We start from the raw sequence: 27,382 nt of genomic DNA, 5'->3' as shown, positions 1-27,382 counted from the left end.
CAGACAACACAAGAGTCAACGGATGGGTAATAATCAACTTTAGAGTTGATTATCTAAGGGGTGCTTCCCACACAACATAATAATAATCAACTGCGGTGTGGTTCAGGATCAGTGTTGAGCTGACTCACCCATGCCCCCCTCCGTCCTCCCGCTAGTATCCCATCAGCCTCTGCTGCCACAAAACTATTCTGTCAGCTGGACTAGAGCGGCCGCCACACGTTTGACGGCTCCTGCCTTGCGACTCTGTAGCTGACGAAATAACCCACGGTGCCCTCCGCACAACACGATCAACCCATGGTGGGTTAAACCACCGCTGACTATTTAAACCGCCATTGGTTATTGTGTCGTCTGAATCCAGTCCATGCCAAACTGGTTGTGTCTCCCAGTTACAAACGCTTCCAAGTCGAAGCGTCAAGCAGCTCCAGACCTGGTCCAGGCGTGTGTAATACCTTATCCCTGTTCTGGAGTGCCCCAGACATAAAACGGGGAGGTGTTTTTCGCAGGAGTGCCGTCCCCGTTTATTCATAAAAACACGAACAGTAAAACAGTGGTGATTAAGTTGATCTCCGTGTCAGTTAATCCCTCCTCACGTTGGCTGTTCATAGATACTACTTTCATTCCAGAAGGTGTTGATGTGTTGTTTTAAAAAGCAGTCGTTCAAGAGTCCTCGGAAGCTACTCCAGGACTAGTGCCGAGCCGAGCCGTTCCGATGCCTTCGCACCAGACCGGATGTGATCTAGCAAGGAGCGACCAGCCTCCTTTTCCGAATGCATTCCCAGACCCAGTCAGGGGAGACCTGCTGAGCAGCCGGGTTCTCGTCCGCGTCCCCCATCACGTGCGTCGCCGAGGCGGTGTCAAACTCGCGGACCAGGTCTCCGTCGTAGGCCACGAAGTACCGCCTAATTTTGCTGAAGCCCTCCACCGAAGGCGGCAGGTAAAGTTTCACCCCAGTGAATATGTCCAGCAGCGTCTGCTGTTGTAAAGGCAAGAAAAACATGAGCGAGGAAAGGGAGCGTCGCTTGCCTGTATGAACGCCTTCACAGGAGGAAGGCAGGGCTTTTAAACTCTGCTCTGAGAAAGCCCTTTCACAGACTCGCGCTACGAGGGGGAAAAGCCAGTGTCCTGGTTTCCCATCGCGTCACTGTGAAAGGCAATCGACAGCAAAGAAACTGGACATTCTCAAGTCAGTGGGATAATCTGTGCTTTGATTTTAAAACGTTCTAGCCCTCAAGGTTGTTGAAAACACCCAACACACACCTGGGCAGTTTCCTAAAGTCTTCCGGAAAATTTCTCCGCACAAATGACCTTTCCCCGCCCGCCCTTTCAAGGGCAGAACCCCACTACGGGAGTGAAGGAAGGGCAGCGTGGCCAAATTCCTGGTTAAATCTCAAACTCGCTTCCCTGCACGCTGTGCTAAGAGAACTCGGCCAGTTGGCTTTTTCCGTCTATGAATAAGACCAGGACAAGCAGTTTGTTTGATCTTCGGTCTTTTAATGGCTTCTAACGGTGCTGGTGTGTTGAGGAACTCCCTAGCTCCTGTGTGGGTGGGGCGGCCGTTCGCTCAGAAAAGTTAATTTGCCTGCTAGTGCTCTGATTCGCCGCCTCTGCAAGAGAAACAGCAGCTGTGCTGAGGAATCGGCTAAGCCCAGCCTGGCACGCCAGGCTCCCTCCCAACGCAGCTGGCTCTTCGTTTTGCCACGAGCACACGCCGCCCGTTAGAAGCATGAGGACGACTAGCCTGCTGGATCAGGCCAAAGGCCGACCTGGTCCAGATTTCCCCGAGGGCAACGGGAGTCACAGCCTTAACTTCTCCAGGGAGCGCCACGTTGGCGAAGGCTGACCGCGGCCAACGTTTTGCTTCCGACAACGATCAACCGAACGCCCACAAGCAGGACGTGAACAACCACATTCCCCGGCAGTTGGCGTACCTAGGCCTACTGCCTCCGTTCCTGGAGGGCAGCATATTTTACTCTCTTTCACCCTGCTCTTTGTGAAGCGCTGGCTGTTCTATATCTTATTATTCTTCCATTTCCCAATTAACGAGGAAGACCCAAGCAGGCCTGTTCTGATTTCTGCACGGCGACGTGCACAACCATCTCTCCGAAGCGGGGAGACGGAAATATTTTCCACGGATTTGCCTCCCTCGCGGCTTTAGGGAAGCATAAAAACTCTCCACACTTTCTCCTTATAAACCTGGAAGGCGGCTGGAGGTGCAGAGATGTGTGTGAGAGACAGACACCCACCCACCCACACCAGGTCGCTTCTAGAATCTCCACCCCAATTTTTAAATTAAAAACCCTACAATTTAGTTTGCCAAGTCTGACTTGTGTTTGTGTACGGGTGCCACGATTCCTTCCCAGAGTTCAGGACACGGAATAACGGGCTCAAGTGACAGGAAGCCAGATTCCAGCTGGACATCAGGAAAAACTTCCTGACTGTTAGAGCAGTACGACAATGGAACCAGTTCCCTAGGGAGGTTGTGGGCTCTCCCACACTAGAGGCCTTCAAGAGGCAGCTGGACAACCCTCTGTCAGGGATGCTTTAGGGTGGATTCCTGCCTTGAGCAGGGGGTTGGACTTGATGGCCTTGTAGGCCCCTTCCAACTCTGCTATTCTATGATTCTATGAGGAAAGCAACGGCCTCCATTCTCAGAATCTGCACATTTTGGTACGTGTACTGAGTTGGGCCTCACTCACTCACCTTTCTCTTCTCTCCCTCCACCTCAACGGCCTTCCTTTTTTCTCCTCGCTTCTCCTCGGCTTTCTTCAGCGGGGATCTTTCGACTGCTTTGCTGGCTAAAAGGAGAGAGAGATGCCAGTGATTTAGCTTGCAGGGGGAGAAGACGCAGGCAAGGGAGAAAAAAAAGTTGCCTATGCAAGCAGAGGTGGACAGTGCCTGGAGTCCTTCCCATCCGAGAAGTTTCACAATAAAAAAGACAAGTGTTTTTCAAAATGCCAAGTAAGGGCACAATCCCAGACATGTTTAGACGGGGGGAAAAGCCCTACAACTACCCGCTGGCTGAAGCATGCTGTGAGTTGTAGGCCTTTTTTCAGTCTAAACATGCATAAGATTACATCCTAAATGTACTAAACTATGTTGATTTTATAGCCTGCCTCATTCCCACGATGCAGCGTTAGTTAAATCAATATCTGCCACGGATTTCAAAGCGACCTGCATCCCTTCAACCTCTCCCAGGTCACCGAAAAGCAACCTGAGCAAAATCCCGTCTTTCTATTGCGCTTCGGTCGGACTGCAGGTTGGTCCAAAGAGCGTCTAAGAAAGCAGGTGGGCAGAAATCCACACAGGCCACGCTTCAACACTTGCTGACCGAAATTGCTCCCACGATGGGAGAGATCGCTGAAAATATTTGTATACAGCTTTTGCAGCGCTTCCGGGACGAAAATGCAATAAATGGAAATCTCAAAGCGGCAGGAAAAAGAAAAGAAGGTGGGCACTGTTGACATTCTGACTGGACTACTGCACTGCAATCTACGTGGGGCTGCCCTTGAAGACTCAGAAATGCCAGATGACGGCCTCACTGAGACTAAACCGTGTGTGTGTGTGCGCACAAGTTCAGGGCCAAGGGCTGAATCTAGTCTCCGGGGGGGGGGGTATAAATCTAACGTTCTAGGATGATCAGGGGTCTGGGAACAAAGCCCTATGAAGAGAGACTGAAAGAACTGGGCATGTTTAGCCTGGAGAAGAGAAGATGGAGGGGAGACATGATAGCACTCTTCAAATACTTAAAAGGTTGTCACACAGAGGAGGGCCAGGATCTCTTCTCGATCCTCCCAGAGTGCAGGACACGGAATAACGGGCTCAAGTTAAAGGAAGCCAGATTCCGGCTGGACATCAGGAAAAACTTCCTGACTGTTAGAGCAGTACGACAATGGAACCAGTGACCTAGGGAGGTTGTGGGCTCTCCCACACTCGAGGCCTTCAAGAGGCAGCTGGACAAGCATCTGTCAGGGATGCTTTAGGGTGGATTCCTGCATTGAGCAGGGGGTTGGACTCGATGGCCTTAGAGGCCCCTTCCAACTCTGCTATTCTATGATTCTATGATCTTTGGATTTCAGGGGGAAAATAGTTCCACAGCCTCGGAGCCATCACTGTAAAGGCCCTGTTTCTGCAATGACCGCTCTCAACCCGAAGCAGAGGAACACAGCTGGTGTACAGAGGTGCTGCTCAAGACAGCTTCTCTGGCCCCTCCCAGCCTCTCACCTTCAGGCTTCTTGGTTTTCGCAGGTGACTTGCCGGGGGGCACCTTTGTAGCCTTGCGGGGGGTGGCCGCCCGGCTGCCCTGCCCCTCGTTCTCCCCACTGCTGCCGGCTGTGGAGGTCTCCTCCTCCGTGGCGACCACAGTGAAGTCGGACTTCTCTTTGGACAGCTGGTACAGCTCCTGTCCCGAAAGGAAGGCCCGGATAACAAACAAAAGAAGAATATAGCAAGTCGAAGTGCTCAGCTCCTCCACTACTGTCCCCTCCCACCTTCTGGGGATGCAAGACACAGCACACCTGCACGGTCCTTTAGAACAGCTTTCCCCAACCTGGTGCCCTTCAGGTGTGTCGGGCTGCAATTCCCATCGTTCTGAGTCAGCATGGCCTGACATCAGACGGCCCCCAACGGTCAGCCGACGATCGCTTGGTGCCCTCCAGATGTTTTTGGACTACACTTTCCACAATCCCTGACCGCGCTGCCTGGGGCTCATGGGAGTTGTAGTCCAAAAACGTCTGAGGGCAACACGTCACCTCCCTCCACCGGCCAAGAACAGAGCCGGGGCCCAATTCCAGCTCAGCCTCGATGCGGGGAGTTCTTGGGATATACTCGAACGATTCATTTGCTGCCTGAAAACATTTTATGATCACCGTCCTTCCCTCCCTCCCCGTGTGAGCATATTGGGGTTTTGTTTCATAATTTAATTGCTACTGCCGTTAGGTATTCTCGCCTTGATTTTAATTGCTGGCAGCTGCTTTGGCTGGTGGTGGTGGTGGGGGAGTGGAAGCAGGGATTTTCTTACCACGAATTTCTGTTCAGAGTCTCGCAAAGGGCATCTTTTGACCTTGAGGGGCTCTGGAGAACCAGGGTATAAATACAACACACGTCCTGCAGAGACCCACGTCTGCATGCAGCTCACAGAACAGGCTCTTAGTGGAGGTAAGACCCTAAGGAGAGCTCTGAGGCTGGGTCAGACCGAGGGTCCATCTCGTCCAGCGTTCTGTTCACACCGTGGCCAAGCAGCTGTCGGCCAGGGACCCACAAGCAGGCCATGCTGCAATGGCACCCTCCCACCCATGTTCCCCAGCAACTAGAGTATACAAGCTTACGCCCTCTGAGCCCGGAAGCAACATATTGCCACCAGGGATAATAGCCATTGATAGCCGTCTCCTCCAGGAATTGATCCAACCCTTTTTAAAGCCATCCAAATTGGCGCCCGTCACTCCGTCTTGTGGCAGTGAGTTCCATAGTTCAACTCTGCGCTGTGTGAAGGAGCCCTTCCTCAACTGTCCTGAACCCCCCACCCATCAGTTTCATGGGACGACCCCATCGGGTTCTAGTATTTTGAGAGAGGGAGAAAAATGTCCCCCTGCCCACATTCTCCACACCATGCAGAATTTTATACACCTCTGTCATATCTCCTCTTGCCCTCCTCAGCCTCCTTTTCCCCCCAAGCTAAACAATCCCAGGTGTTGTTACCTTCCCTCCTAGGGGAGATGCTCCAGCCCCTGGATCACACCGAGGGTGATGAAATTGTGTTCGTTTCTGCCCAAACGTGCATCACACATCGGTGAACGTTTATGTTAGTCTGGAATTTCACAAACTATGAAGGCCAAGCTCTCTCTCCGGGCTTTTATTAGAACTGTCCTGAATCTTCCACTAAAACAGCCTTCCTCTGGGGCGCTCCAGATGTGTTGGACTACAACTCCCAGAATGCCCCAGCCAGCATACATTGCTGCCAGTAAGGGAGGCGAGAAGAAAATGATGCTAATTCAGAAGAAGACGGAGAAGATGGACGAATAGGATCTAGGATGGTCCCCAATGGCCACACCCTCTCCCCCCCAACCACCCCACAGCTTTAGTGTATGTCCCCCTTTCTAAAAGGTTGAGAAGGCCTTGCCCTTAAGCAGCAGTGCTTTTTTCCTCCTCCCTCCCCATCGCTTTTCCTTTTGTGCCGTGTCTCTTAGATTACAAAGCTTGAGGGGGCAGGGGCTGCCTGCTATTAATCTTTGTAAGCTGCTCCCGGAGCCCTTCATGGGCTGGAGAGAGTTAAAGGTGCTATAAACAGAGTTTTGCCCTACGGGTCTCCAGGAAATCGAGCCGGGTCCAACTCACCCGGAGCTGCGGCAGAGTGGTGGCCGTGGACCAGTCCTTGTCGTCGCGGATGCGCGTGCAGCGGGGGAAGCGGATGGAGATGCCGTCGGCGGTGTGGGCCTCCGCTTTAGAGAACTCGGCGCCCGTGATCTCCCAGACGGGCGCAGCCTAAGAAAGAGCGCAACCGTCACAGAGCCAGCCGGCGTCCTCTCCCCAGTGAGGCCCACCAGACACCAGCATTGTCATCTTTTCGGTGCCAGGTCAAGACCTTCCTTTACTCCCAGGCGTTTTGACAGCGCGTGAAAATGGCATTTGAACGGCTGCTGGGATTTTTATTTGGGGATCGTTTTCAGATGGTTTTTTTACATTTTTGTCTGCGAGTGGTTTTACACGATCTTATTCTATTGCATTTTGATGGGGTCTTTCATCATTGTAAACCACCCAGAAGGCTTTGGCTATGGGAGACAGCATAGAACTGTAATAAACGAATATATTTACGAGATACAGGTCCTTTCATAGAATCATAGAATAGCAGAGTTGGAAGGGGCCTACAAGGCCATCGAGTCCAACCCCCTGCTCAATGCAGGAATCCACCCTAAAGCATCCCTGACAGATGGTCGTCCAGCTGCCTCTTGAAGGCCTCTCGTGTGGGAGAGGCCACAACCTCCCTAGGTCACTGGTTCTTCTGTCATACTGCTCTAACAGTCAGGAAGTTTTTCCTGATGTCCAGCTGGAATCTGGATTCCTTTAACTTGAGTCCATTATTCTGTGTCCCGCACTCTGGGAGGATCGAGAAGAGATCCTGGCCCTCCTCTGTGTGACAACCTTTCCAGTATTTGAAGAGTGCTCTCATGTCTCCCCTCCATCTTCTCTTCTCCAGGCTAAACATGCCCAGTTCTTTCAGTCTCTCTTCATAGGGCTTTTAATTAAAGGGAAGGAAAGGAACCTCTCGTGCAAGCACTGAGTCATTACTGACTCTTGGAGGGTCGCCAGCTTTCGCTGACATTTTCTTGGCAGGCCTTATAGCGGGGTGGTTCGCTGTTGCCTTCCCCGGCCGTGATTACCTTTCCCCCAGCTAGCTGGGTACTCATTTTACCGACCTCGGGAGGACGGAAGGCTGAGTCGACCCGAGCCGGCTGCCTGAAACCAGCTTCCGCTGGGATCGAACTCAGGCCATGGGGAGAGTTTGGGCTGCAGAAACTGCTGCTGTACCGCTCTGCGCCACACCCTTAAATAGAACTTCCAGTGGTCTCTACACCATATCTGCTTCACTTCGGTAAACCAGCATTAGATGTTCCCAGCCCACTTATGGAGACCACCCCTCCCCCCCCCCCCAAAAGCACTCCATGATAGTGCACAAGAAATCCCCTCCTTTTCAGCACTCTTAGCCCGTTTACCTTTGGGTCTGGAACCACGAAGTCTGGGTAATAATTCTTGTTTATCTTTAGCCAACCTGGAATTTTACCGGGCTCCTAGGAGGGAGAAGACACACACACACACACACCGCCATCAGAACTGCTGGGTGTTTTAGCATGCCTATCGCACATCCCAAAAGGACTGCCAATGATTAAGAAGTAATTTTAAATAGAGATCAGTCACACAACCAAGGCTGCAGTCCAAAACATCTGGAGGGCGCCAGGTCTTAAAATATTCAGAAGCGGAACAAAATCAGGCAGCCGGCCTCCCTGTAGGCGCTCTACGACCCTTATCCAAAGGTCCTTTCTGGGGTGAACGTGGGTTTCCTAGAACATGCCCAGGTTTGTACATGGATCTAGGGCAGCACATTAAGCTAACAGAGATCCGGTTCTACTCCGCGTTTGGCGCAAAAGCTCACTGGGTGACTTTGGGCCAGCCACGGTCACTCAAAGTGACCTACCTCACAGGGTGGTTGTGAGGATAAAATGGAGAGGAGGAGGAGGAGGAGGAGGAGGAGGAGGATCACGTCCTGGGAGGGGAAAAGGCCGGATCTAAATGTATCGAATAAAATAAGTGATTGAGGGGGCACGACGGCCCCTGAAGCGCCAACCTTGCTGATCTTCACCATGTCCAGCTCCTTCTGCAGCCGGGCAAGGGTGGCGTCGTCATGCCCGCCGGCGCATTTGGTCACCGTGCACCACTTCTGGCTGTCGGGATCGTAGCAGCCCATGAGGAAGATGGACATCATCCCGCCTGGAGCAAAAGAAGAAAGGGGGGAAAGAGGCGAGAAAAATTGGTTCGCCTGGTCAGCTACATTGCTCTCCTTTCGGCGCCGGGCCAAGACCTATTTATTTCCCCGGTATTTCACCATCTTAGTCTTTTAGCTCAGTTGTTTAAGTCTGTATTTTAAATGCCAGTACTGCTGCTTGGTTTTTGCTAATCATCATCATCATCATCTCTCTATTTAAAATGCTTAGGTATGTTTCCGTACAGGCTTCAGCTGATACAAGTTGCTAAGCAACAGTAACAACGTGTAACATCAGCTGATACAGGTAGCTAAACCCCTCGCCCGACTTCTCCGGGCTTTCCAAGGTAATCCTGCCCCCCTTTCTGCCTCTTCGCTCCCCACCCCCCACCCCCACCGAAGGGGGCAGCGCCACGGTCCGGAGCATGAGCGAGGCACGGCCGGGGCCCTTGGTGGCCGGGTGGAAGGCCGTTCGCCTCCTGCAAGCCGGGCGGGCGGCCCAAGGCTGACAGGAACCCCGTTGAGAGGGGGGCACCTGCTCCCCCTCCCCCCGACCTCCCTGCCCCCCAGGTCTGCCAGACAGCGCTGTATCGGCAGCCTCCAAGAAGCCCCCGCGATGATATTTAATTAATAAACTTTAAGATATGCTAAAATGGCGTATGTTATGCCAGGTACAACTAGTAATAATAATAATTCTTACCCGCCTCTCCATTCTGATTGAGGCAGGGAACAACAGTAAATATAAATACATAAAACTGAATTAAAACATAATATACCTTGTTAAAACATCCTAAAAGCATCCTAAAATTCCACTGGATAGGCCTGGCGGAAGAGACCAGTCTTGATAGCTTTCTTAAATGCTGACAGACTGTTAAGTTGACGAGTCTCCTCCGGCAGGCCGTTCCACAGTCTGGGAGCAGCAGTAACAATAATTATTTTTTTGTATGTTTATATTCTACGCTGTGCCTTACGGTTGTCATTTTTGTGAACTTTGGCTATTGGGAAGCATAGAAATGAAATGAAATAAATAAATATATAGGAAGTTTCGGCTTTTGAGAGGTACAACTGAGAGCTTTTTTCTTTTTTTTACTTTTCCATCCCCAATGGCTGCCAGTCCGGGTCCATGTTCAAAGCTTCAAGCGGCTTGGGGCCAGGTTATCTGAAGGGTCATCTCCTCCCATATGTACCTAAGATCATCTTCAGGGGTCCTTCTCTGGGACCCCCTGCCAAAGGAAGTGAGGCGGGTGGCTACCAGGAACAGGCCCTTCTCTGCTGTGGCACCCCAGCTGTGGAAAGAGCTGGAACATCTAGGGGTGATCACCAGTCCTAAAATCTCTTCACTGGCTGCCAATTAGTTTCCGGGCAAAGTACAAAGTGTTGGTTATCACCTTTAAAGCCCTACATGGTTTGGGTCCAGGCTACCTGCGGGATCGCCTTCTCCCGTACAATCCGCCCTGCACACTCAGGTCCTCTGGGGAGAATCTACTTCAGCTAGCAAGAACTAGATTAACAACTGTTACCCAGAGGACCTTCTCTTCTGCTGCTCCCAGACTGTGGAACGGCCTGCCGGAGGAGATTCGGCAGCTTGACAGTCTTTTAGCATTCAAGAAAGCTATAAAGACTGATCTCTTCCGGCAGGCCTATCCAGTGGAATTTTAGGATGCTTTTAGTATGTTTTCAGGATGCTTTTAGGATGTTTTTAATAAGTGTTTTATGTATTTTATGCTTGTTCTTGCCTCGATCCAATCAGAGAGGCTGGTAAGAAATAAATAAATAATTCCCAGAGAGGCTTGCTTCCAAGGTTCCTCATAGACCTGTTTCCTCCATGACTAGCTTGGCATTCTGGTTTTCAAAAGATGCTCACCTTTGCTCCCTTGGCCGTAGAAGGCCCCCAAGACCACCAGATCCGCCGTGTCGGCCATCGCTCCCTCGTTCAGGTAATCCTTTTTCACTTTGAGCCAGTGGCGTTTTCCTGGCTCGTAAATGCTCTGCGCAAAGCGAAAGGAAGGGAGGGAGAAGCGTCAGAAAGGGTGGCAGAACAGGGCTCGCTCTAGCACGGCCTTCCCCAACCCAGCGCCCTCCAGACATGTTCGGACTGCAACTGAATGGGGCTACACACACACACACCCCGAAAGACTGCGTACACAGCTTGGGGGTGCTTCTGGATCCGCTGCTCTAAATGACAGCCCAGGTAGACGGGACGGCCAGGAGTGCCTATTGATACGCCCCTTCCTAGGTTGTGCACACGCTGGTAACCTCGAGGCTCGACTTCTGCAATGTGCTCCACATAGGGCTACCTTTGTGCCTAGTCTGGAAACTTCAACTAGTTCAAAATAGGGCAGCCAGGCTGGTCACCGGTACACCGAGGGGGGACCACATTACACCAGTCTTAAAATCTCACTGGCTGCCAATTAGTTTCTAGGCGAAGTATGAAGTGTTGGTGATCACCTTTAAAGCCTTACATGGTTTGGGTCCAGGCTACCTGCGGGATCGCCTTCTCCCGCACATTCAGGTCCTCTGGGAAGAATCTACTCCAGCCAACAAAAACACGGCTGACAAACTATTACCCAGAGGACCTTCTCTTCTGCCGCCCCCAAACTGTGGAATGGCTTTCACATGCATTTCATATAAAACTGAAAAAATAAGTGGAATCATAGAATAGCAGAGTTGGAAGGGGCCTACAAGGCCATTGAGTCCAACCCCCTGCTCAATGCAGGAATCCACCCTAAAGCGTCCCTGACAGAGGGTTGTCCAGCTGCCTCTTGAAGGCCTCGAGTGTGGGAGAGCCCACAACCTCCCTAGGTCACTGGTTCCATTGTGGTACTGCTCTAACAGTCAGGAAGTTTTTCCTGATGTCCAGCTGGAATCTGGCTTCCTTTAACTTGAGCCCGTTATTCCGTGTCCTGCACTCTGGGCAGTTTCTAGTCCTGATGCTTTGCACATACACACACGGAAGTGCATGGCCGATGCCTGCTGATATCTCTCAAGCCATACGCGTGGGTATGAATAAGATTTCCGGTTGAAAACCTTCCAATTTCGCAGCCATTTGCAGAACGAGAGATCGAGATTCGAGAACCTAAGCCTACATGCCTTCACGTCTTTCAGCACCAATCCTTCCAGCCCCTCGCGGATGACGCGATTGATCATATCGGCCAGGTCCGAAGCTTTCTGAGAGAGAGAGAGAGAGAGAGAATTTGAACATGTTTTAACGTTGTCATCACCATGATCCTGCAAGATGGAAGACCAAGGTCGCCCCCAATGGCTCGGAGAATCTCAAGCATATCTTCTTCGCCCCCACCTCTCTCCCACCTCTTCCGAGACCTCGATGTCCACCTCTGGGACACTTCCAAGCTCCTCCGTACCGCCCCCTCGCCATCCCCAGGCGGCACCCACCGTGACATGCTTCATCTCGGAGAAGAGGATCCGGTTGGGTATTTCCACCATGTTGTCGTGGAGGAACTTGCGCCGTTCACGGAGCGGCCTGGGGGTGAGGGGAGCGAGGCCCGGACAGGGGGTGTGGAGAGAGGGGGGGGGAAAGAGAGAGAGAGAGAACCATTTAGTGGCCCGCGTACCAAAAGCAGACCTGCCTATTTTTTTTAGAACAGGTAAAGATCACCTTCTTCCAACCTGATGCCCTCATCGCAATCAAATACGTTTGGAGGGCACAAGGTTGGGGAAGGAATTTCCATCTTGCGCTACGCCCCTTCTCTTTCCCCTGAATCCACAAAACGAAATTTGGGATGCTGCCATCTGCCGAGCCCTGGTGAAAGCAGGACGGTCTCTGATCCACCTCTCGCCTCCCTTTCCTGAGACGTACGACCTCCCTGCCTGGGTGAAACGCCCTCGTCCCCCTCTGCTGGCTTCCTGATTGATGAAATCAGGAAGCCCTATGGAAACAAAGCCCTATGAAGAGAGACTAAAAGAACTGGGCATGTTTAGCCTGGAGAAGAGGAGATGGAGGGGAGACATGAGAGCACTCTTCAAAGACTTAAAAGGTTGTCACGCAGAGGAGGGCCAGGATCTCTTCTCGATCCTCCCAGAGCGCAGGACATGGAATAATGGGCTCAAGTTACAGGAAGCCAGATTCCAGCTGGACATCAGGAAAAATTTCCTGACTGTTAGAGCAGTACGACAATGGAACCAGTGACCTAGGGAGGTTGTGGGCTCTCCCACACTAGAGGCCTTCAAGAGGCAGCTGGACAGCCCTCTGTCAGGGATGCTTTAGGGTGGATTCCTGCATTGAGTGGGGGGTTGGACTCAATGGCCTTGTAGGCCCCTTCCAACTCTGCTATTCTATGATTCTATGAAATTCTCTCAACCTGTCACGCTTTCCCCTTTCTACTCACACCAGATAAAGGAGTCCAATTCACTGCATCCTGTCACCTCTTCCTGGAGCTCAGGTCAAGTTCGAAGCATATATGATGCAAACGGGTCTAATATAGGACTAATTTAGGGGCGGTTCATTCACTTTCTTTTCGCTGCTTCCTGCTTGCTTCAATAAACTTTTTAAACGTTTATTGGGGTTGGCTGAGTGTTTTGCGTAGCCCACGGGTTCCGTCCCGGCTATGGGACAAGGCTGTTCGGGCCGTACGGCGTGCCCCACTCTGCTCGGAACTGGTCGGACCCCACCTCGAATACTGTGCTCGTTTTTGGACACCACACTTTACGAATGATTTTAATAAATCGGAATGGGTTCAGAGAAGGGCAACGAAGATGATCAGGGGACTAGAAAGTAAGTCCTAGGAAGAACTGGGTACGTTTGGCCTTGAGAAGAGAGGACCAAGGGAGGCCCTGAGAGCACTTCTCAAGCACTTCAAGGGTTGTCACTCAAAAGGGGGTGGCGTCCTGTTCTCTACCACTGGAGACAGATACTGGACTTCAAGTACAGGAAGGCAGATCGGGGAAAACGTCAGTGCAACCGGCTGCTTAGGGAGGTGATGAGCTCTCCATCCCTGAAGGTATTGAAACAGAGACTGGACAGCCAACTGTCAGGGATGCTTGAAACTGGATTCCTGTACTGAGCAGGGGGCTGGACTGGATGGCCTCAATGGCCCCTTCCAAGTCTAGGAGGCTATGATTTTTAGGAGCAGCGGTACCGGGCATCACCAACTGGACTCCAGGTGTTTGCCAGCGGTGCTCCTCCTCGGGTGTAAAGTAAAACGACAACAACAACCAGGCAGTGCGTTTCTTCCTCACTCATACCTAGGCTGGCGGAGGATGCGGTGGTGGCTAGCAACACGTAAACTAACAAGTAGCGTTCCAGCATGTAAGGGTGTCCATCACCCCCACACACCCCACACCATCATCCCCACCTGTCCATCAGGCTGACGTCATTGAAGTAGATGCAGTCAAAGACGAAGAGACAGACGTTGGCGTCTTGGAAGGCGGCTTTCTGCAAAGGGACGCGAGAGAGCGGAGACACGTCAGTTTGCCGACCGCAGAGAGAAAGCGTGTCAGGCTTTCCGTGGGGACGAATGTGGAGTCAGGCAGGGGACAGACGCTGTACTCCGATGAAAACCCTGCTTGCCGTTGCGGCCAGTCAGTGCCGGCAAGACTGGATTAGACAGACCCTGGGTTTGACTCCGTATACAGCGTGTTGATCACAGCCCAAAGACCCATCTGACCCAGAGTCCTTTCTCCCCTGCAGTGGCCAACCAGATCCCCCTGGGAAGCCCATGAAGGTAGAGCGCCTCTAAACATGGAGGCTCCATGCAGCCATCATGGCTAGCAGCTGTCAGTAGAGCTCCAGTCTCCTGCCTCCGTTGGCCAAATCCCCTTTCAAAGCCATCTGGCCCAGTGTGCCGTCAACACACCGTCCGGCGGCGAATTCCAGGACTTAACTATTTGCTGCGTGACAAAGGATGTCTTTCCGCCAGTCCCGAATCTCTGAGTCGGTTCTACCAGGTGTCCCCATCTACTTTCTCCACAGCGTGCAGCGGTAGGCAGCTCAGCGCCCTGCAAACCTCTTGGACTACAACTCCCATCATCCCAGCGGGGGCTGATAAGAGCTGTCGTCCAAGACACCTGGAGGTCACCAAGCTGGAGAAAGGAGCTTGTGCAAGGGTAGGCAACTTTTGGGGGGAGCGTGGGTGCACCTGGCCATTGGAGACGCTGTCCTGGGCACCTTCACAAAATGGCCAGCACTGGAGGCAGCGGCAAAGGACGAGGAGGCCGCCCAATGGGCTGAGGACCAGGCAAAGGTGGGGACTGAGCCCCAAGACGCTACTCAACTCCTTTGAACCTAGTTTTCAGAGCCAACGGAAACCTATTTCACGGCAATCCCAGATGCCACAAGGAAATGTGTTAATTTTTTTAAAAAAAACTTCGGAAGGCAGGAAAGGTCTCTGACAGCCCCTCGATGAAATGCATTTGGGGGTGGAGGAAATGATCCCTTCACCTACCTTATGCACCCCAAGGGTCCCGAAAGGCAGCGGCTTCCCTGTCTTGGTATCAATCAGGAGAACTTCTGCGTCGAGGATCATGCTGTGTCCGCCCGGGAAAGCTTTGGGGATGAAGTCCTTGAAATGGGCCACCTGGTTGGAGACACACGCAAGTCCTGCTGACCCGCACACGCCTTCTCCCCGCGATGACAGAGCCCTGCCCAAAAGCCCCTCCGCGTTTCGGTTATCGGATTGTTAAATGTATATACCGGCCAACCGGCAGGTGCGGTTCGCCACCGTGAAGGCACACACGCGTGAGAAAAACAACCAAAACAATAAACGGAACTAGGAAATGTTAAAAATATTGAAGAGCTGGCGGTAAAAGCAATCGGAGTTGTAGGCCTTTCCCCCCCTGCCTAAACACAGGATTGTAGGACTTTCTTCTGCTTAAACATGCACAAGATTGCAGGGCCTTTTTCTGTCTAAAAATGCACAAGATTGTAGGGCTTTTCTGCCTAAATGTGCACAAGATTGTAGGGCTTCTCTGCCCAAATATGCATAGGATTGTAAGTCCTTTTTCTGCTTAAACATACAGAGTATTTTAGGACCTTTTGCCTCCTAAACATGCATAGGATTGTAGGACTTCTTGCTGCCCAAACATGCATAGGATTGTAGGACTTTTTTCTGCCTAAACATGCATAGGATTGTAGGACCTTTTTCTGCCTAAACATGCATAGGATTGTAGGACCTTTTTCTGCCTAAACACGCTTAGGATTGCACTCTGAACGCCTCTGGAAGAGGAAGGTCTTAACCTGGAGTCTAAATGCATACTCCTACGGCAAGACACCTAGTCACCCTGCTCACCTTGTGAGGAAGGACGGGTTTCAAGCTGCGGCTGAAATAGCTGAAGTGATCCCCTTTCTTGTGCACCTGAACCCGCTCCCCGTCGTACTTGATCTCCGAGTACATCCCGTTGGGACACTTCTTCATGGCGTACTCAATGGACTTGCAGGCTTCCGCCTTGTGGAGCAAACAGGAGAGTGGGAAAGAAAATCGGTTTGATTCTGGTTGTACTTTTAGACTGCGGTTTTATATTGTGGTTTAACTTTTATACTTAAGTTGTACATCATGGCTCTAATTTTCATGAACCGCCCAGAGAGCTTCGTCTCTTGGGCGGTGTAGAAATGCAGTAAATAAATAAAAATCCCACTTCAGGACTTTTTAAGTTGCCAACAAAACTAGGTCCTCAGAGCCATCGTTCACCAATTTAGATCAACTGTCCGCCTAGGGCAGCCTTCCTCAACCTGGGGCGCTCCAGATGTGTTGGACTACAACTCCCAGAATGCCCCAGCCGCTGGCTGGGGCATTCTGGGAGATGCAGTCCAACACATCTGGAGCGCCCCAGGTTGAGGAAGGCTGGCCTAGGGCATTACAGTCAACCCTGAGCAGCAGCAATGTGTCGGACTACAACTCACACCACCCCCAGCCAGCATTGGCAGTGGCTGATGGGGCTTGTAGTCCAACACGCCTGGAGGGAGCCAGCTCGAAGGAAAGCCGTCTTAAGCAATAAATTCACAGCCTCGTCGATACCAAATGAGGACGTGCGGATTTTGCTACATCCTTCCCGCCTGGCTTCCGCCCATTGCCAGGCATTGCCGGAATCGGATTTTGGGTGTGAGAATTTCATGCGTTTGCAAATGTGGACATCTGCAAATCCTCCCCAAAAGGGGCAGGGGAAAGTCCACAGAATTGACGTGACTTGGAAATAGCTGCTGTGCTACAGAATTCATAGAAACCTGAACTCATTGGAATATGTTGCGGATTTTTCCCAAGATAGATGGGGAAGAGCGAAGACGACAATTCAGGGAACCGGGACGGCCTTGCGAGGGGAAATTCCGGGTTTGGGGTGCTCCAACCGAGAAGGCCCTGCCGCCGCCCATGAAGGCTTCAGCGTGGGAGGTCCGTACCAGCATGGGCTGAACGGGCGTCATCAGCGAGGCCTGCACGCTGAGCGTTCTCTTCAGGCCCGGCACCTTCTGGGACTCCTGCTGGTTCCTCAGCACCCTCTCCACCACATCGTGGAGGTTGCGTGACGCTTTGAAGGCCTCGTAAGCGTTCGGGTCCAAAGCGTCGAGCCTGAACAGGAACGAGGAGAGAAAAAGAAGAAGAACCGTTCTTTAAAAAAATATATAGCATCGCCTCCACCCATTGGTCTGGGCAGCCTTTCCCTAGCCGGGCCTCTCCACATGCTTTGGACTACAACACTGATCATCCCTGACCAACGAGTGTGGCTCATGGGAGCTGGAGTCCATCAACGTCAGGAGAGATGCCGGTTGGGGGGAACTGGTTGAAGGCACACCGCAGGGCTTTGACGGTGATGGCTCCTTTCTTAAAGCGTTCCCTCTTCAACAAGGCTCAGAGAAGCCCGTTCGGCCTGCTTTTAGAAAAGCACGCAAGGTAATTCATCATGCTAATAACCATCAACAGACCCCCCTCCCCTACAGGTTCATCTAAGCTGCCGTATTTTGAACTATTTGAACTTTCTGGACTAGGCACAGAGGTAGCCCTATGTAGAGCGCATTGCAGAAGTCGAGCCTCGAAGTTACCAGCACGTGCACGACCATCTTTGGGTCTTCCGACTCTAGGAAGGGGCGCAGCTGGCATATGAGCCGAAGCTGCTAGTAGGCACTCCTGGCCGTCGCATCTATCTGGAGCGACGGGTCCAGAAGCAACCCCAAGCTGTGGACACAGTCGTCCTCCTCCACACACACACGTCAAACTTACACGTGCTTTGCACCGGCGTTCATTTTCAAGTCGTGCTTGATCAACCTGACAATGCACTTCAAGTCGTTGCCGGTGCACCTGAAAAGGAAGAAGCTGTTCAGTTAGTGGATCGGGGCGCAGGTGGCTCCTTCCATGCATATTGGGAAGGTCGCCGGCAGCAAAGTAAAAAAAAAAAGTTACAGAGCACGAGATGGTAGCCTTGGTGAATTTCAGCCTTCGCCAACTTGGCAGTCTGACGTAGGTGGAGAGCACAAGGCTGGCGAAAGCAGGATTAGGGTTAGGAAAAAGATTTGCACAAAATGCTAGGGGTATTTCTTATGACCCTTGGCCATAATGTTTCACTCTACTTTTTTCCTGGATGGCCTGTGTTTTTGAGCGCTGGGAAAAAGAGGCATTTCTCGCCTAGTTACAGGCAGCCGGTAACCGCATCGCTTTTTGGTTTTAGCACTGTCAGCGGCTGGGCTAGCTGAGGATAATGGGAGCTGTAGTCCATCACATTTGGAGGGTGCCGGGATGGTGAAGGCGAGCCTAGAGGCTGTACACATCAGGGATCTGGGCCTCTATTTCTAGATACATTTGCTATCTAGAAATATATATATACACACATATCCCAGCAGCATTCCAAAATCAGGTTTGCAAACAGAGCATGCTTTATGCAAAACAAGTCAATAACTTGTACTGACTCTATGTACTTTCAGCGCAGGATCTGGGCCTCTCATGGCAGGGAACAGAAGCACAACTTTTTATTATTATTATTGCATTTCTATTTCACTCAATAGCTGAAGCTTGTGGTACAGCATCCGTCGTGGCTGAATAATAATAATAATAATAATAATAATAATAATAATAATAATAATAATAGTAATAGTCAGCTTGACAATCTTTTAGTGTTCAGTTGTTCCCCGCCTTGATCCAATCGGCGAGGCGGGTAAGAAATAAATTATTATTATTTTTCTATTGACTGAAAGTGACTTGCACACACACAAATCCATAATTAATACAACAGAAACGCCCCCAACAGAAACCACGATCGATAATACAAATAAAAGCAAGCGCCGTCAAAATGTAATCAAAAGAAGGCGCTACGCAAAGCGATCTTCCACAAGGCACGGATCTCTCCCCGCTTCGCCGGCTTAAAATGAACCCCGCAAAAGCAGCACACAGCAATGGGGCCAGAACTCACGCTCAAACGCTTGGGGAATGAAGTACGTCTTTGGCGCTGAAAAGGTGACAGTGGCGGGTTTGAGGAGACTTTCTGCACGCGCTCTCCCTACCTTTTTGAAACCTCCAGTAGCAGGCTTTGCTGCTCGTCCTCTTTGGAGAGTTTAGAAAGCTGGGTAAGGAACTCATCCACTTCTTGGATCGTCAGGAGGCTCTTGGCCGCGGGAGGACAGCACTGGCTTTGCTCAAAAAAGATCCGCACCGTTTCAGAAACGTCACCCTGGCGAAATACAAAAAAAAACCCAACACCGATAGGAGACAGATGCAAAGAAGACTACAGTGCTCACTGGAAGACACTGGTAAGAATCAACCTCCCTTTAGGATTCACCTAGGATGTGTGACTGTCTGTCTGTCGCCGCCGTGACGCCCAAGCATCTGAAGTTTGCCATGCGTACTAAGGGCACCCTACGGGTGTGCACTGCCACGACACACCGGCTCTTGACCACAGGCCTGTCCGCGGACGCGCCCTGCTCAAGCTAAGCGCCACCACTTTATGAGCCAGAGGTGAGGGACAAACACCACCTTTCTACGAACTATGCGGAGAAAGAAGGGGTTCAACAGGAATAATTTCAGGAATAAAATAACGCGCTGTGAATTATGTGCTGATGGCGAATGAATGTCAGAACGGGGGTTATATGCATATAACTGCAGGTGATAAATGCCAAGGATTTTTTGTGGTAGTAAAACAAACTGAATAAAAATTTATTTCAATGTTCACAAACTTTGTTTCATAATAAAACTTTCCAGACCCTGGTCAAAACCTCTCATCCAATCCTTTCTCTCTTCTCATACACACTTTCCTTTCTCCCACACCTTCACTCTTGAACTTTCTTTATTATCAGGATTGCTTAATATACACCAACTGACTTTCTGCACACTACACTCAAAAGACAACCCTCTTTACCCTGATCCCCTAATTCTCCCCTCGAACCCAAGTACTTTAAAAACACCTCAACTCCTAAGATATTCAATCTCCGCCCACTCAGGTCAACATTCTAAACACAACAGACTCACAAATCCTAGACCTACATTAGGGAATTGACTTGTGGGGTGTCACATGCACCTCAGGGGTATATTGTTTTTAAAATGCATTAATAACTTTTAATATATTCCAATGTGCCCTTGTGGTTGAAGCCTGCCATAAGAGCTTCAGTCACTAGGTGGCAATCTTCCCTCTCCAGCACTTGGCTTTGCAGCCTGTATAGCTTGAAACCAGGGCAGATTTGGAGGCGGAGGAAGAGGTATAGGTCTCCTTTCTGCTGTGGGGCAGCTCCCGCTCCAGGGAATGTAGAGAGACCCGAACCTTAAGGGGCTGTGCAATTACATCTGGCAGGAGCTGTGCCTAGGGGTGCCAGAGGACACTCAGACAAGGCAGGCACAATGTGTTCATGTCTGACAGATGCATGGTTTTGCTTGCAGCCTTCGCTGTAGACAGGGCTATTCTCGCTCCTGCAAAGCCAGGTCAGGTTGCCAGTTTTGTAATAAATGGGAGAGAGGCGAGTTCGAAACAGGGCCCCCCACTTCGCAAAAGGACATTCGGCAAACTGAGATGTCAGTGAGGCTGATTTTATGGGAGTCGTTCAGCTGCGATAAGGTAAGGGGACCTCTTTTACGGCTTGGGAAACGGACTGAACGCTTCACTGGGTGCAAAGTGGAAGTACAGAGGTCAGAGGTCGTAAGCAAGCAAAGGAAACTCCCCAGAGTGCGTGCAGAGGGCTAAGAGATTCTACTGGGAAATAATGCACCTACTCTCTGCACGTCCCCTTTGCCAATAGAATTGTGGGAAATCTAGGAGGAGGAACTCAACATTGGCCACCTTTCCACACATGGGGGTCACATGCAGACTGCACATTGCTCACCCCTGGTATAAACAGATCAGCAGCAGCATGTAAATATATTAAAAGCACAATCCTATGCATGTTTAGACAGAAAAAAATAAACAGTCCTACAATCCTTTGCATGTTTAGACAAAAAGAAATCCTACAACCCTATGCATGTTTAGACAGGGGAAAAAAGTGCTAGGACTTTTTTCCTTCTGTCTAAACAAGCATAGGATTGTGCCCTAATACAATTCACCAGCCCTGTCACGTCACGGCTCTTTACTAACCTGCTCCAGGTCCCGGACCATGTCTTCCTGGCTGCAGTTGAATATCCTGCTAAAGAGCTTGACAATCTGCTTGTCGTTCAAGTTATAGACGCTCTTAATGACTCCTGGCAACAGCAGCTTCACGGTCAGGTAGAGATCCCCCCGAAAGCCGTCTGGAACAGACAGAGACGCGTGTCGTGGGAGAGCGGAAAACAGCCGGCTCTTCCTCTGCAGGCCGCCGAATCCCAGATCACGTTCATCCGTAAAGACAATGCGGGGGAATGAAGACCCTAACCATCACCACCTGTCAAGAGACCTCTGCCTGGGGGCCTTCAGAACAGGGGGGGGGGGCTTCAAGATTGCCGGGCTTACTTTATTTTGGTTTTTAGGTTTTTACTAGAACCCCCGAGAAGCAACAAGTGGAGTTCTGGGAAGAACATGTCCACTTAGAATTAAAGAAGTCTGTACCCAGGAAGGTGTTTTCAGTACCAAAACTGAACAGAGCTCACCACTTTTCCGCACAAAAATTGGTTCCCGGTGACCCTAAGCTTTCTTAATTTCAGCAGTATAATTGAGGGTGGGGAGATCTTATTGCTGCTGCTATGGGGAGTCAGAAATCTTTGCTGATGTATTGCAGATTCAGCACAGAAAGTTAAGAAGGAAGAGGAATGAACCTGTCTCCATCTGGAAGAGGAATGAACCTGCCTCCTTCAGACCACTTGATCTTTTGAAGACTGCCATCTGTTTTGAAACAAGCACCCCCAGTTTATTACTTTTGTTAGGAAGGGCGCAACTGTGTACATGTTGAGGTAGAAAAAGGCCCTACACTCCTATGCATGTTTAGGCAGAAAAAGGCCCTACAATCCTCTGCATGTTTAGGCAGAAAAAAGTCCTACACTCCTACGCATGTTTAAGCAGAAAAAAGTCCTACGCTCCTCTGCATGTTTAAGCAGAAAAAAGTCCTACACTCCTACGCATGTTTAGGCAGAAAAAAGTCCTACACTCCTCTGCATGTTTAGGCAGAAAAAAGTCCTACACTCCTCCGCATGTTTAGGCAGAAAAAAGTCCTACACTCCTATGCATGTTTAAGCAGAAAAAAAGTCCTACACTCCTATGCATGTTTAAGCAGAAAAAAAGTCCTACACTCCTACGCATGTTTAAGCAGAAAAAAGTCCTACATTCTCTGCATGTTTAAGCAGAAAAAAGTCCTACACTCCTATGCATGTTTAGGCAGAAAAAAGTCCTACACTCCTATGCATGTTTGGCAGAAAAAAGTCCTACACTCCTCTGCATGTTTAAACAGAAAAAAAGCCTTTAAACTTCCAGCATGGGAGGTGTACGAACTTTTTTTGTGTGAATACGTGTATGATTGCGCCTTAATAGTATAAACTGTCCTGGAGGCTCTCCCCAACCTGGTGCCTTCTAGATGGGCCATGATGGGAATTGCAGTCTAGCAAAAACCACATAATAATAATAATAATAATAATAATAATAATAATAATAATGGAGAGGAATGAAACGGCACCTCCGCTGGTTCCCTTCTGCAGAAAGTCCTGGATAATCTGGGTTTTGACGTTGTAACTGGGCTTGTCGGCCACCATGGCGCAAAGCTTCCGGAATTCCCGCAGCAAGCAGTCCTTGTGCTTCAGGTCGCTCTTCTCGGCGGAGAGGCTCGGCTTCTGGGAAGAGCCGGGCGCCGCGTCTTCCGAACTGCCCGGCTTCGCTGTGCAGACGAGAGACCATCGTTGGAAGGAGCCAGGGACTCTGACGTCCCCCACGGCTTTCCCCCTCCACCTCAAGTATGAATTCGGTGGAAATAAAGGGTCCCGTCCCCCCGCCAGGTCTTCCACAGACCCCCTGCCCAATATTATTTTACTGCACGTCAAGAACAAGATATGGGACTTCCTAGGGATTTCCGCCTCGCCCCCCTCCGGTGGATCCACATCCCTTAAAAAATAACGCTCACAACGCAAGCAGGCGGATCAATGGATCCTGGGTTTGAGAGAGAGAGTCGCAGAATGGGATTTGCTGCCGTAGGATGAAGCAATGCAGCCTTCCTCGAGGCTGCAGATGTTTTGGACTACAATTCCCAGCATCCTTGACGGTTGGCCATGCTGTCTGAGGCTGATGGGAGCTGAATTCCAAAACATCTGGAGGCCACGAGGTTCAGGAAGTCTGCGGTAACGGACGCTGGGATTGACACCTACTACTTCTGAGCTGAACTGGCAGCTATGCGTCACAAGGAAAAGGCCTTCCGTTCCTCACGCACCTGTGAAACCTGAAAATTTCTTTGGGGATGGATCCGAAGAAGCCCCAGGTATTTTCTTGGGAGAAGTTATTTGTCCGCTGGTAGAAAGCTTCGCTTGGACCACAGCCTTCTTCTTCGGCGTGCTCACAGCTTTGGAGGTAAGGTCTGGGGAGAAACAGGAAGGGGAGTCACACGTGGTCAGGCCTTAAAACCCTCGGGCACGTGGGGAATTCCGAAAGCGCGTTGCGGGCGCGCTCGCAAAACGGTTGCCACGGGGCAGCCCTGGAAGGCCGATCCTGGACCCCGAACTGCTGTGATCACCCACCCACCCTGCCGCACAACTCACCCGAGATGTGCTGGTTTATCATCTCCTTCTCGCCGTCCTGCAGCTCCTCCCAACCCTCCAGGTCCGTGAGGTCCTCAATCTTCTTCGTCGTGGCCCGCGCCCTCTCCAGCTTCTCGAACATGCACTTGACGTGGTACCACTCCTTCATGTCCCCGCCGGACTCCGTGAACGGGTTGGGCACGACTTTGCCGATACGGACCATCCCCTTGAGGATCTTCTCTTTGCATTTCTTGCAGCCGGCCGTGCCGCGCTTGGCGTAGTCCACGCAGTAACGCTGCTCCGCCATCTCGGAGGCTGGGCGCAGGGGCTTGAGAAGCGAGAGGCGCCAAGGCGCTGGAAGAGCAAAGCCACCGGCCCGCGGCCAGCGCCACTGGCCAGCCAAAGGCAGGGGAGGGCTTTCCCACAGCCGCCCGTGGAAGGCGCCGGCCTTTCGGGAGCAGAGAAGGACCGGCTGAGCCTGAGCGATCGAGTTCTCACTTCTGCCCAGGGCCCTGGCTAGCTGCAGCGGACGCGCCTTGAGAAGAAAATGCATGCAGTTTTCTGAGCTCGACTGGATGCTGTGAAAGAGAGGAGAGAGCAAAAGGGGGAAAAAGCTCAGTTCCAGAGAGGCAGCAGGATGAGGACCCACTCTGGCCCGTTTGCATTGACTGCCTGTGTGTTTCCAAGCCTGCTTCAAGGTCAGGGTGACCCTATGGAAAGGAGGACAGGGCTCCTGTGTCTTTGACAGTGGCATAGAAAAGGGAATTTCAGCAGGTGTCGTTTGTATATATGGAGAACCGGGTGAAATTCCCTCTTCATCACAACAGTGAGAGCTGCAGGAGCCCTGCCTTCTTTTAAATCTGGTCACTCTACTATAGCTCCTGCAGCTTTAAATGTTGTGATGAAGAGGGGATTTCGCCAGGTTCTCTTGTGCTTTCATACTGTATTTTATATTATGGTTTTATACTGCTGTTTTGTTTTGAATGGTCTTAAATTTGTAAACCACCCAGAGCGCTTCGGCTATTGGGCGGTATAGAAATGCAATAAATAAATAAATGCTGGCTGGGGGATTGTGGGAATTGTAGTCCCGGATTGCCAGAAAGCCCCGAGTTGGGGGCAATCTGACTTGGGGATTATGGGAGTTGTAGTCTGAGAAAGCCAGAGGGCTCCAGGTTGGGGGAAATGCGGGAATTGTAGTCCCGGATTGCCAGAAAGCCCTGAGTTGGGGGCAATCTGACTTGGGAATTATGGGAGTTGTAGTCTGAGACAGCCAGAGGGCTCCAGGTTAGGAAATGCTGGCTGGGGGTTTGTGGGAATTGTAGTCCTGGATTGCCAGAAAGACCTGAGTTGGGGCAATCTGACTTGGGGATTATGGGAGTTGTAGTCTGAGACAGCCAGAGGGCTCCAGGTTAGGAAATGCTGGCTGGGGGATTGTGGGAATTGTAGTCCAGGATTGCCAGAAAGCCCTGAGTTGGGGCAATCTGACTTGGGGATTATGGGAGTTGTAGTCTGAGACAGCCAGAGGGCCCCAGGTTAGGAAATGCTGGCTGGGGGATTGTGGGAATTGTAGTCCAGGATTGCCAGAAAGCCCTGAGTTGGGGCAATCTGACTTGGGGATTATGGGAGTTGTAGTCTGAGACAGCCAGAGGGCCCCAGGTTAGGAAATGCTGGCTGGGGGATTGTGGGAATTGTAGTCCAGGATTGCCAGAAAGCCCTGAGTTGGGGCAATCTGACTTGGGGATTATGGGAGTTGTAGTCTGAGACAGCCAGAGGGCTCCAGGTTAGGAAATGCTGGCTGGGGGATTGTGGGAATTGTAGTCCAGGATTGCCAGAAAGCCCTGAGTTGGGGGCAATCTGACTTGGGGATTACGGGAGTTGTAGTCTGAGACAGCCAGAGGGCCCCAGGTTGGGGGAAATGCTGGCTGGGGGCTCATGGGAGTTGTAGTCCAAGCCAGCCAGAGTGGGAAATGCTGCCTGCGGGGGGTGTGTGTGTTCTGGGAGCCTCAATCCCCCCCCCAAGTGTTCTTTCCTCCTTCGATCCCCAGCCCTGGTTTCCCCTCGGGCAACGTGTCCTCAAGGCAGCCTCCGCTCACAGCAGCTTCATCATCATCATCATCATCATCATCATCATCATCACTGATACATTAAACGCCCTCCCTCCCTCCCTCTCTCCCCCCCACCCCAGACAGCCCAGACCACGCCCGTGTCGAAGAGGCTCCCCCCCCCACTTGCAGGCCCCGGCCCCTCTTCCTGCCCCCCAACCTACCTGGGCTTCGCCCCCTCCCCTCAGCAGCCGCGGCGCCCCCTTTAAATCCGGGCATCCCGCTCGCGCGTCCGGCGCATGCGCAGACTCTACGTCACCACGCACGCCTGGTTGCCAGCCGTGGCCACGCCCTCTTCCCCACCCCCTCCCCCGTCTCCTCCTAGCAATCAAGCCGGCGAGACCACGCCCCTCCCCAGGAAAGCCACGCCCCTTCCCGAATATCCCCCTCCCTCCCTCCCTCCAGAATCCTGGTGCAGCCTTCGCCAACCCGGCGCCCTCCAAATGTGTTGGGACTACAACTCCCAGCATCCCCCTTGCCAGCATGCTGGGAGTTGTAGTCCCAGCTATGCTGGGAGTTGTAGTCCCGAGATATGGGCTTAATTCAACCTGGTGCCTTCTAGAGGTCTTGGACTACAACTCCCAGCATGCTGGCAAGGGGGATGCTGGGAGTTGTAGTCCAAGACCTCTTAGAAGGCACCAGGCTGAATTAAGCCCATATCTCGGGGAAGTTTAGAGCCTGATGTCCCTCAGATGTTTTTGCACTCCAACCTCCACAGCCCCCTGCTATTTGCCATTGGGGATGATGGGAGTGGTAGTCCAAAACTTCTGCTGAGCTCCAGGTTGCAGGGCTCCAGCTGCAAATTCTTGGGTTATGAGGTGGGGGGGGGTGTGTTTAGATTTTGTGTGCCAGAGAGACTCTTGAAGACTCCTGTGCCTGCTGACTTGGAAGGAAACTCGTTTTCCAAAAACAGGAAACATTCCCCCGCCCCTAAAAGTGCATCAATTTGCATTATTGCATATGCTAATTTACGTGCATAGATGCAGTTTGGGAAATAATCAGTGGAGGCCGGCGGCTCCGAGTGCAGTGGGGCCGGCAATCCATGCTGCATTTTCTGTCAAAAGCAGCCAGAACGCTAAAGAAACTCTCCAAAGTGCTGAATCCATTTCGAGGCTGCGGATCAGCACCTTGGGTAGCGTTTTTGGACTTCTGGCTGGTTCTGACTAGAACTCAGAATGGATTCCCAGCCCCACTGCAATCGGATCCACCAGCCTCCACTGGAAAGAATGACACACCCATGCATCTAAAAACCCAATGCAGCTCACCTGTGTGATGATATGTGCACCTGTGGCTTGTGCTACTGGCGGGGACTTCTTTGAGTGTTACACTGATTAGTCCCAAAGGACTCACCTGATGCTGCGTGGGGCCTGTTTGTTAGTTTGTACTGTGACTCACTCAGTAAAAAGCCGTCTTTTGAATCCTGTGTCTGGGGAGTTCTGTTTATGCTCCGGAACACCAAACATTACCACCTGAGGTTGGCGGACTGGAACCAGGTAAGCTGTGTGCCTGCTCTGTCCTTTGACCAGGGACTAAGTGTGGGTGGGCACCGTTTTTATTTTATTTATTTATTTATTTATTTTATTGCATTTCTATACCGCCCAATAGCCGGAGCTCTCTGGGCAGTTCACAAAAATTAAAACCATTCAAAGTATAAAACAACAGTATAAAACCATAATATAAAATACAATATAAAAGCTCAACCAGATAAAAACAGCAGCAATGCAAAATTACAACTTTAAAACACCAAGTTGAAATGTATTTATAGA

The 27,382-nt window shown here is 51.2% G+C and overlaps 1 protein-coding gene across 2 annotated transcripts; it reads right to left on the bottom strand.

Annotated features, from left to right (window-relative positions):
- Window positions 1-493: 493 nt before the first annotated feature.
- On the bottom strand, window positions 494-25,852 carry LIG3 (DNA ligase 3). 2 transcript variants are annotated; one of them, XM_063146500.1, is made up of 20 exons: window positions 25,781-25,852; window positions 23,536-24,092; window positions 23,211-23,354; window positions 22,467-22,664; window positions 20,963-21,114; window positions 18,909-19,075; window positions 17,635-17,712; window positions 16,818-16,986; window positions 15,715-15,870; window positions 14,872-15,003; window positions 13,783-13,862; window positions 11,864-11,951; window positions 11,561-11,638; window positions 10,335-10,458; window positions 8,336-8,478; window positions 7,707-7,781; window positions 6,331-6,477; window positions 4,222-4,399; window positions 2,701-2,795; window positions 494-973 (listed from the first exon to the last, which is right to left on the bottom strand). In XM_063146500.1, exons 2-20 carry the CDS (start codon window positions 24,065-24,067, stop codon window positions 737-739), a joined length of 2,973 nt encoding a protein of 990 aa, XP_063002570.1. In that variant the 5' UTR covers window positions 24,068-24,092; window positions 25,781-25,852; the 3' UTR covers window positions 494-736. The 2 variants fall into 2 exon arrangements, with proteins under 2 accessions (XP_063002570.1, XP_063002571.1); XM_063146501.1 differs by having other exon boundaries at window positions 494-970.
- Between the last annotated feature and the right edge of the window lie 1,530 nt (window positions 25,853-27,382).

Source organism: Elgaria multicarinata, chromosome 22 (genome assembly GCF_023053635.1).
Source record: "Elgaria multicarinata webbii isolate HBS135686 ecotype San Diego chromosome 22, rElgMul1.1.pri, whole genome shotgun sequence".
Lineage (NCBI taxonomy): Eukaryota > Metazoa > Chordata > Lepidosauria > Squamata > Anguidae > Elgaria > Elgaria multicarinata.
This window is presented reverse-complemented; position numbering and strand designations above follow the sequence as displayed.

What these genes read in the sequence shown, in the direction of transcription:
- LIG3 (XM_063146500.1), bottom strand. Translation starts at nt 24,067, where the DNA reads ATGCATTTTCTTCTCAAGGCGCGTCCGCTGCAGCTAGCCAGGGCCCTG. An exon ending in AACGCCGGTGCAAAGCACGT is followed by an intron (nt 16,987 to 17,634) that starts GTAAGTTTGACG and finishes GTTCCTGTTCAG; the next exon opens with GCTCGACGCTTTGGACCCGA. An exon ending in CCACTCTGCCGCAGCTCCGG is followed by an intron (nt 4,400 to 6,330) that starts GTGAGTTGGACC and finishes CTTTCGGGACAG; the next exon opens with GAGCTGTACCAGCTGTCCAA.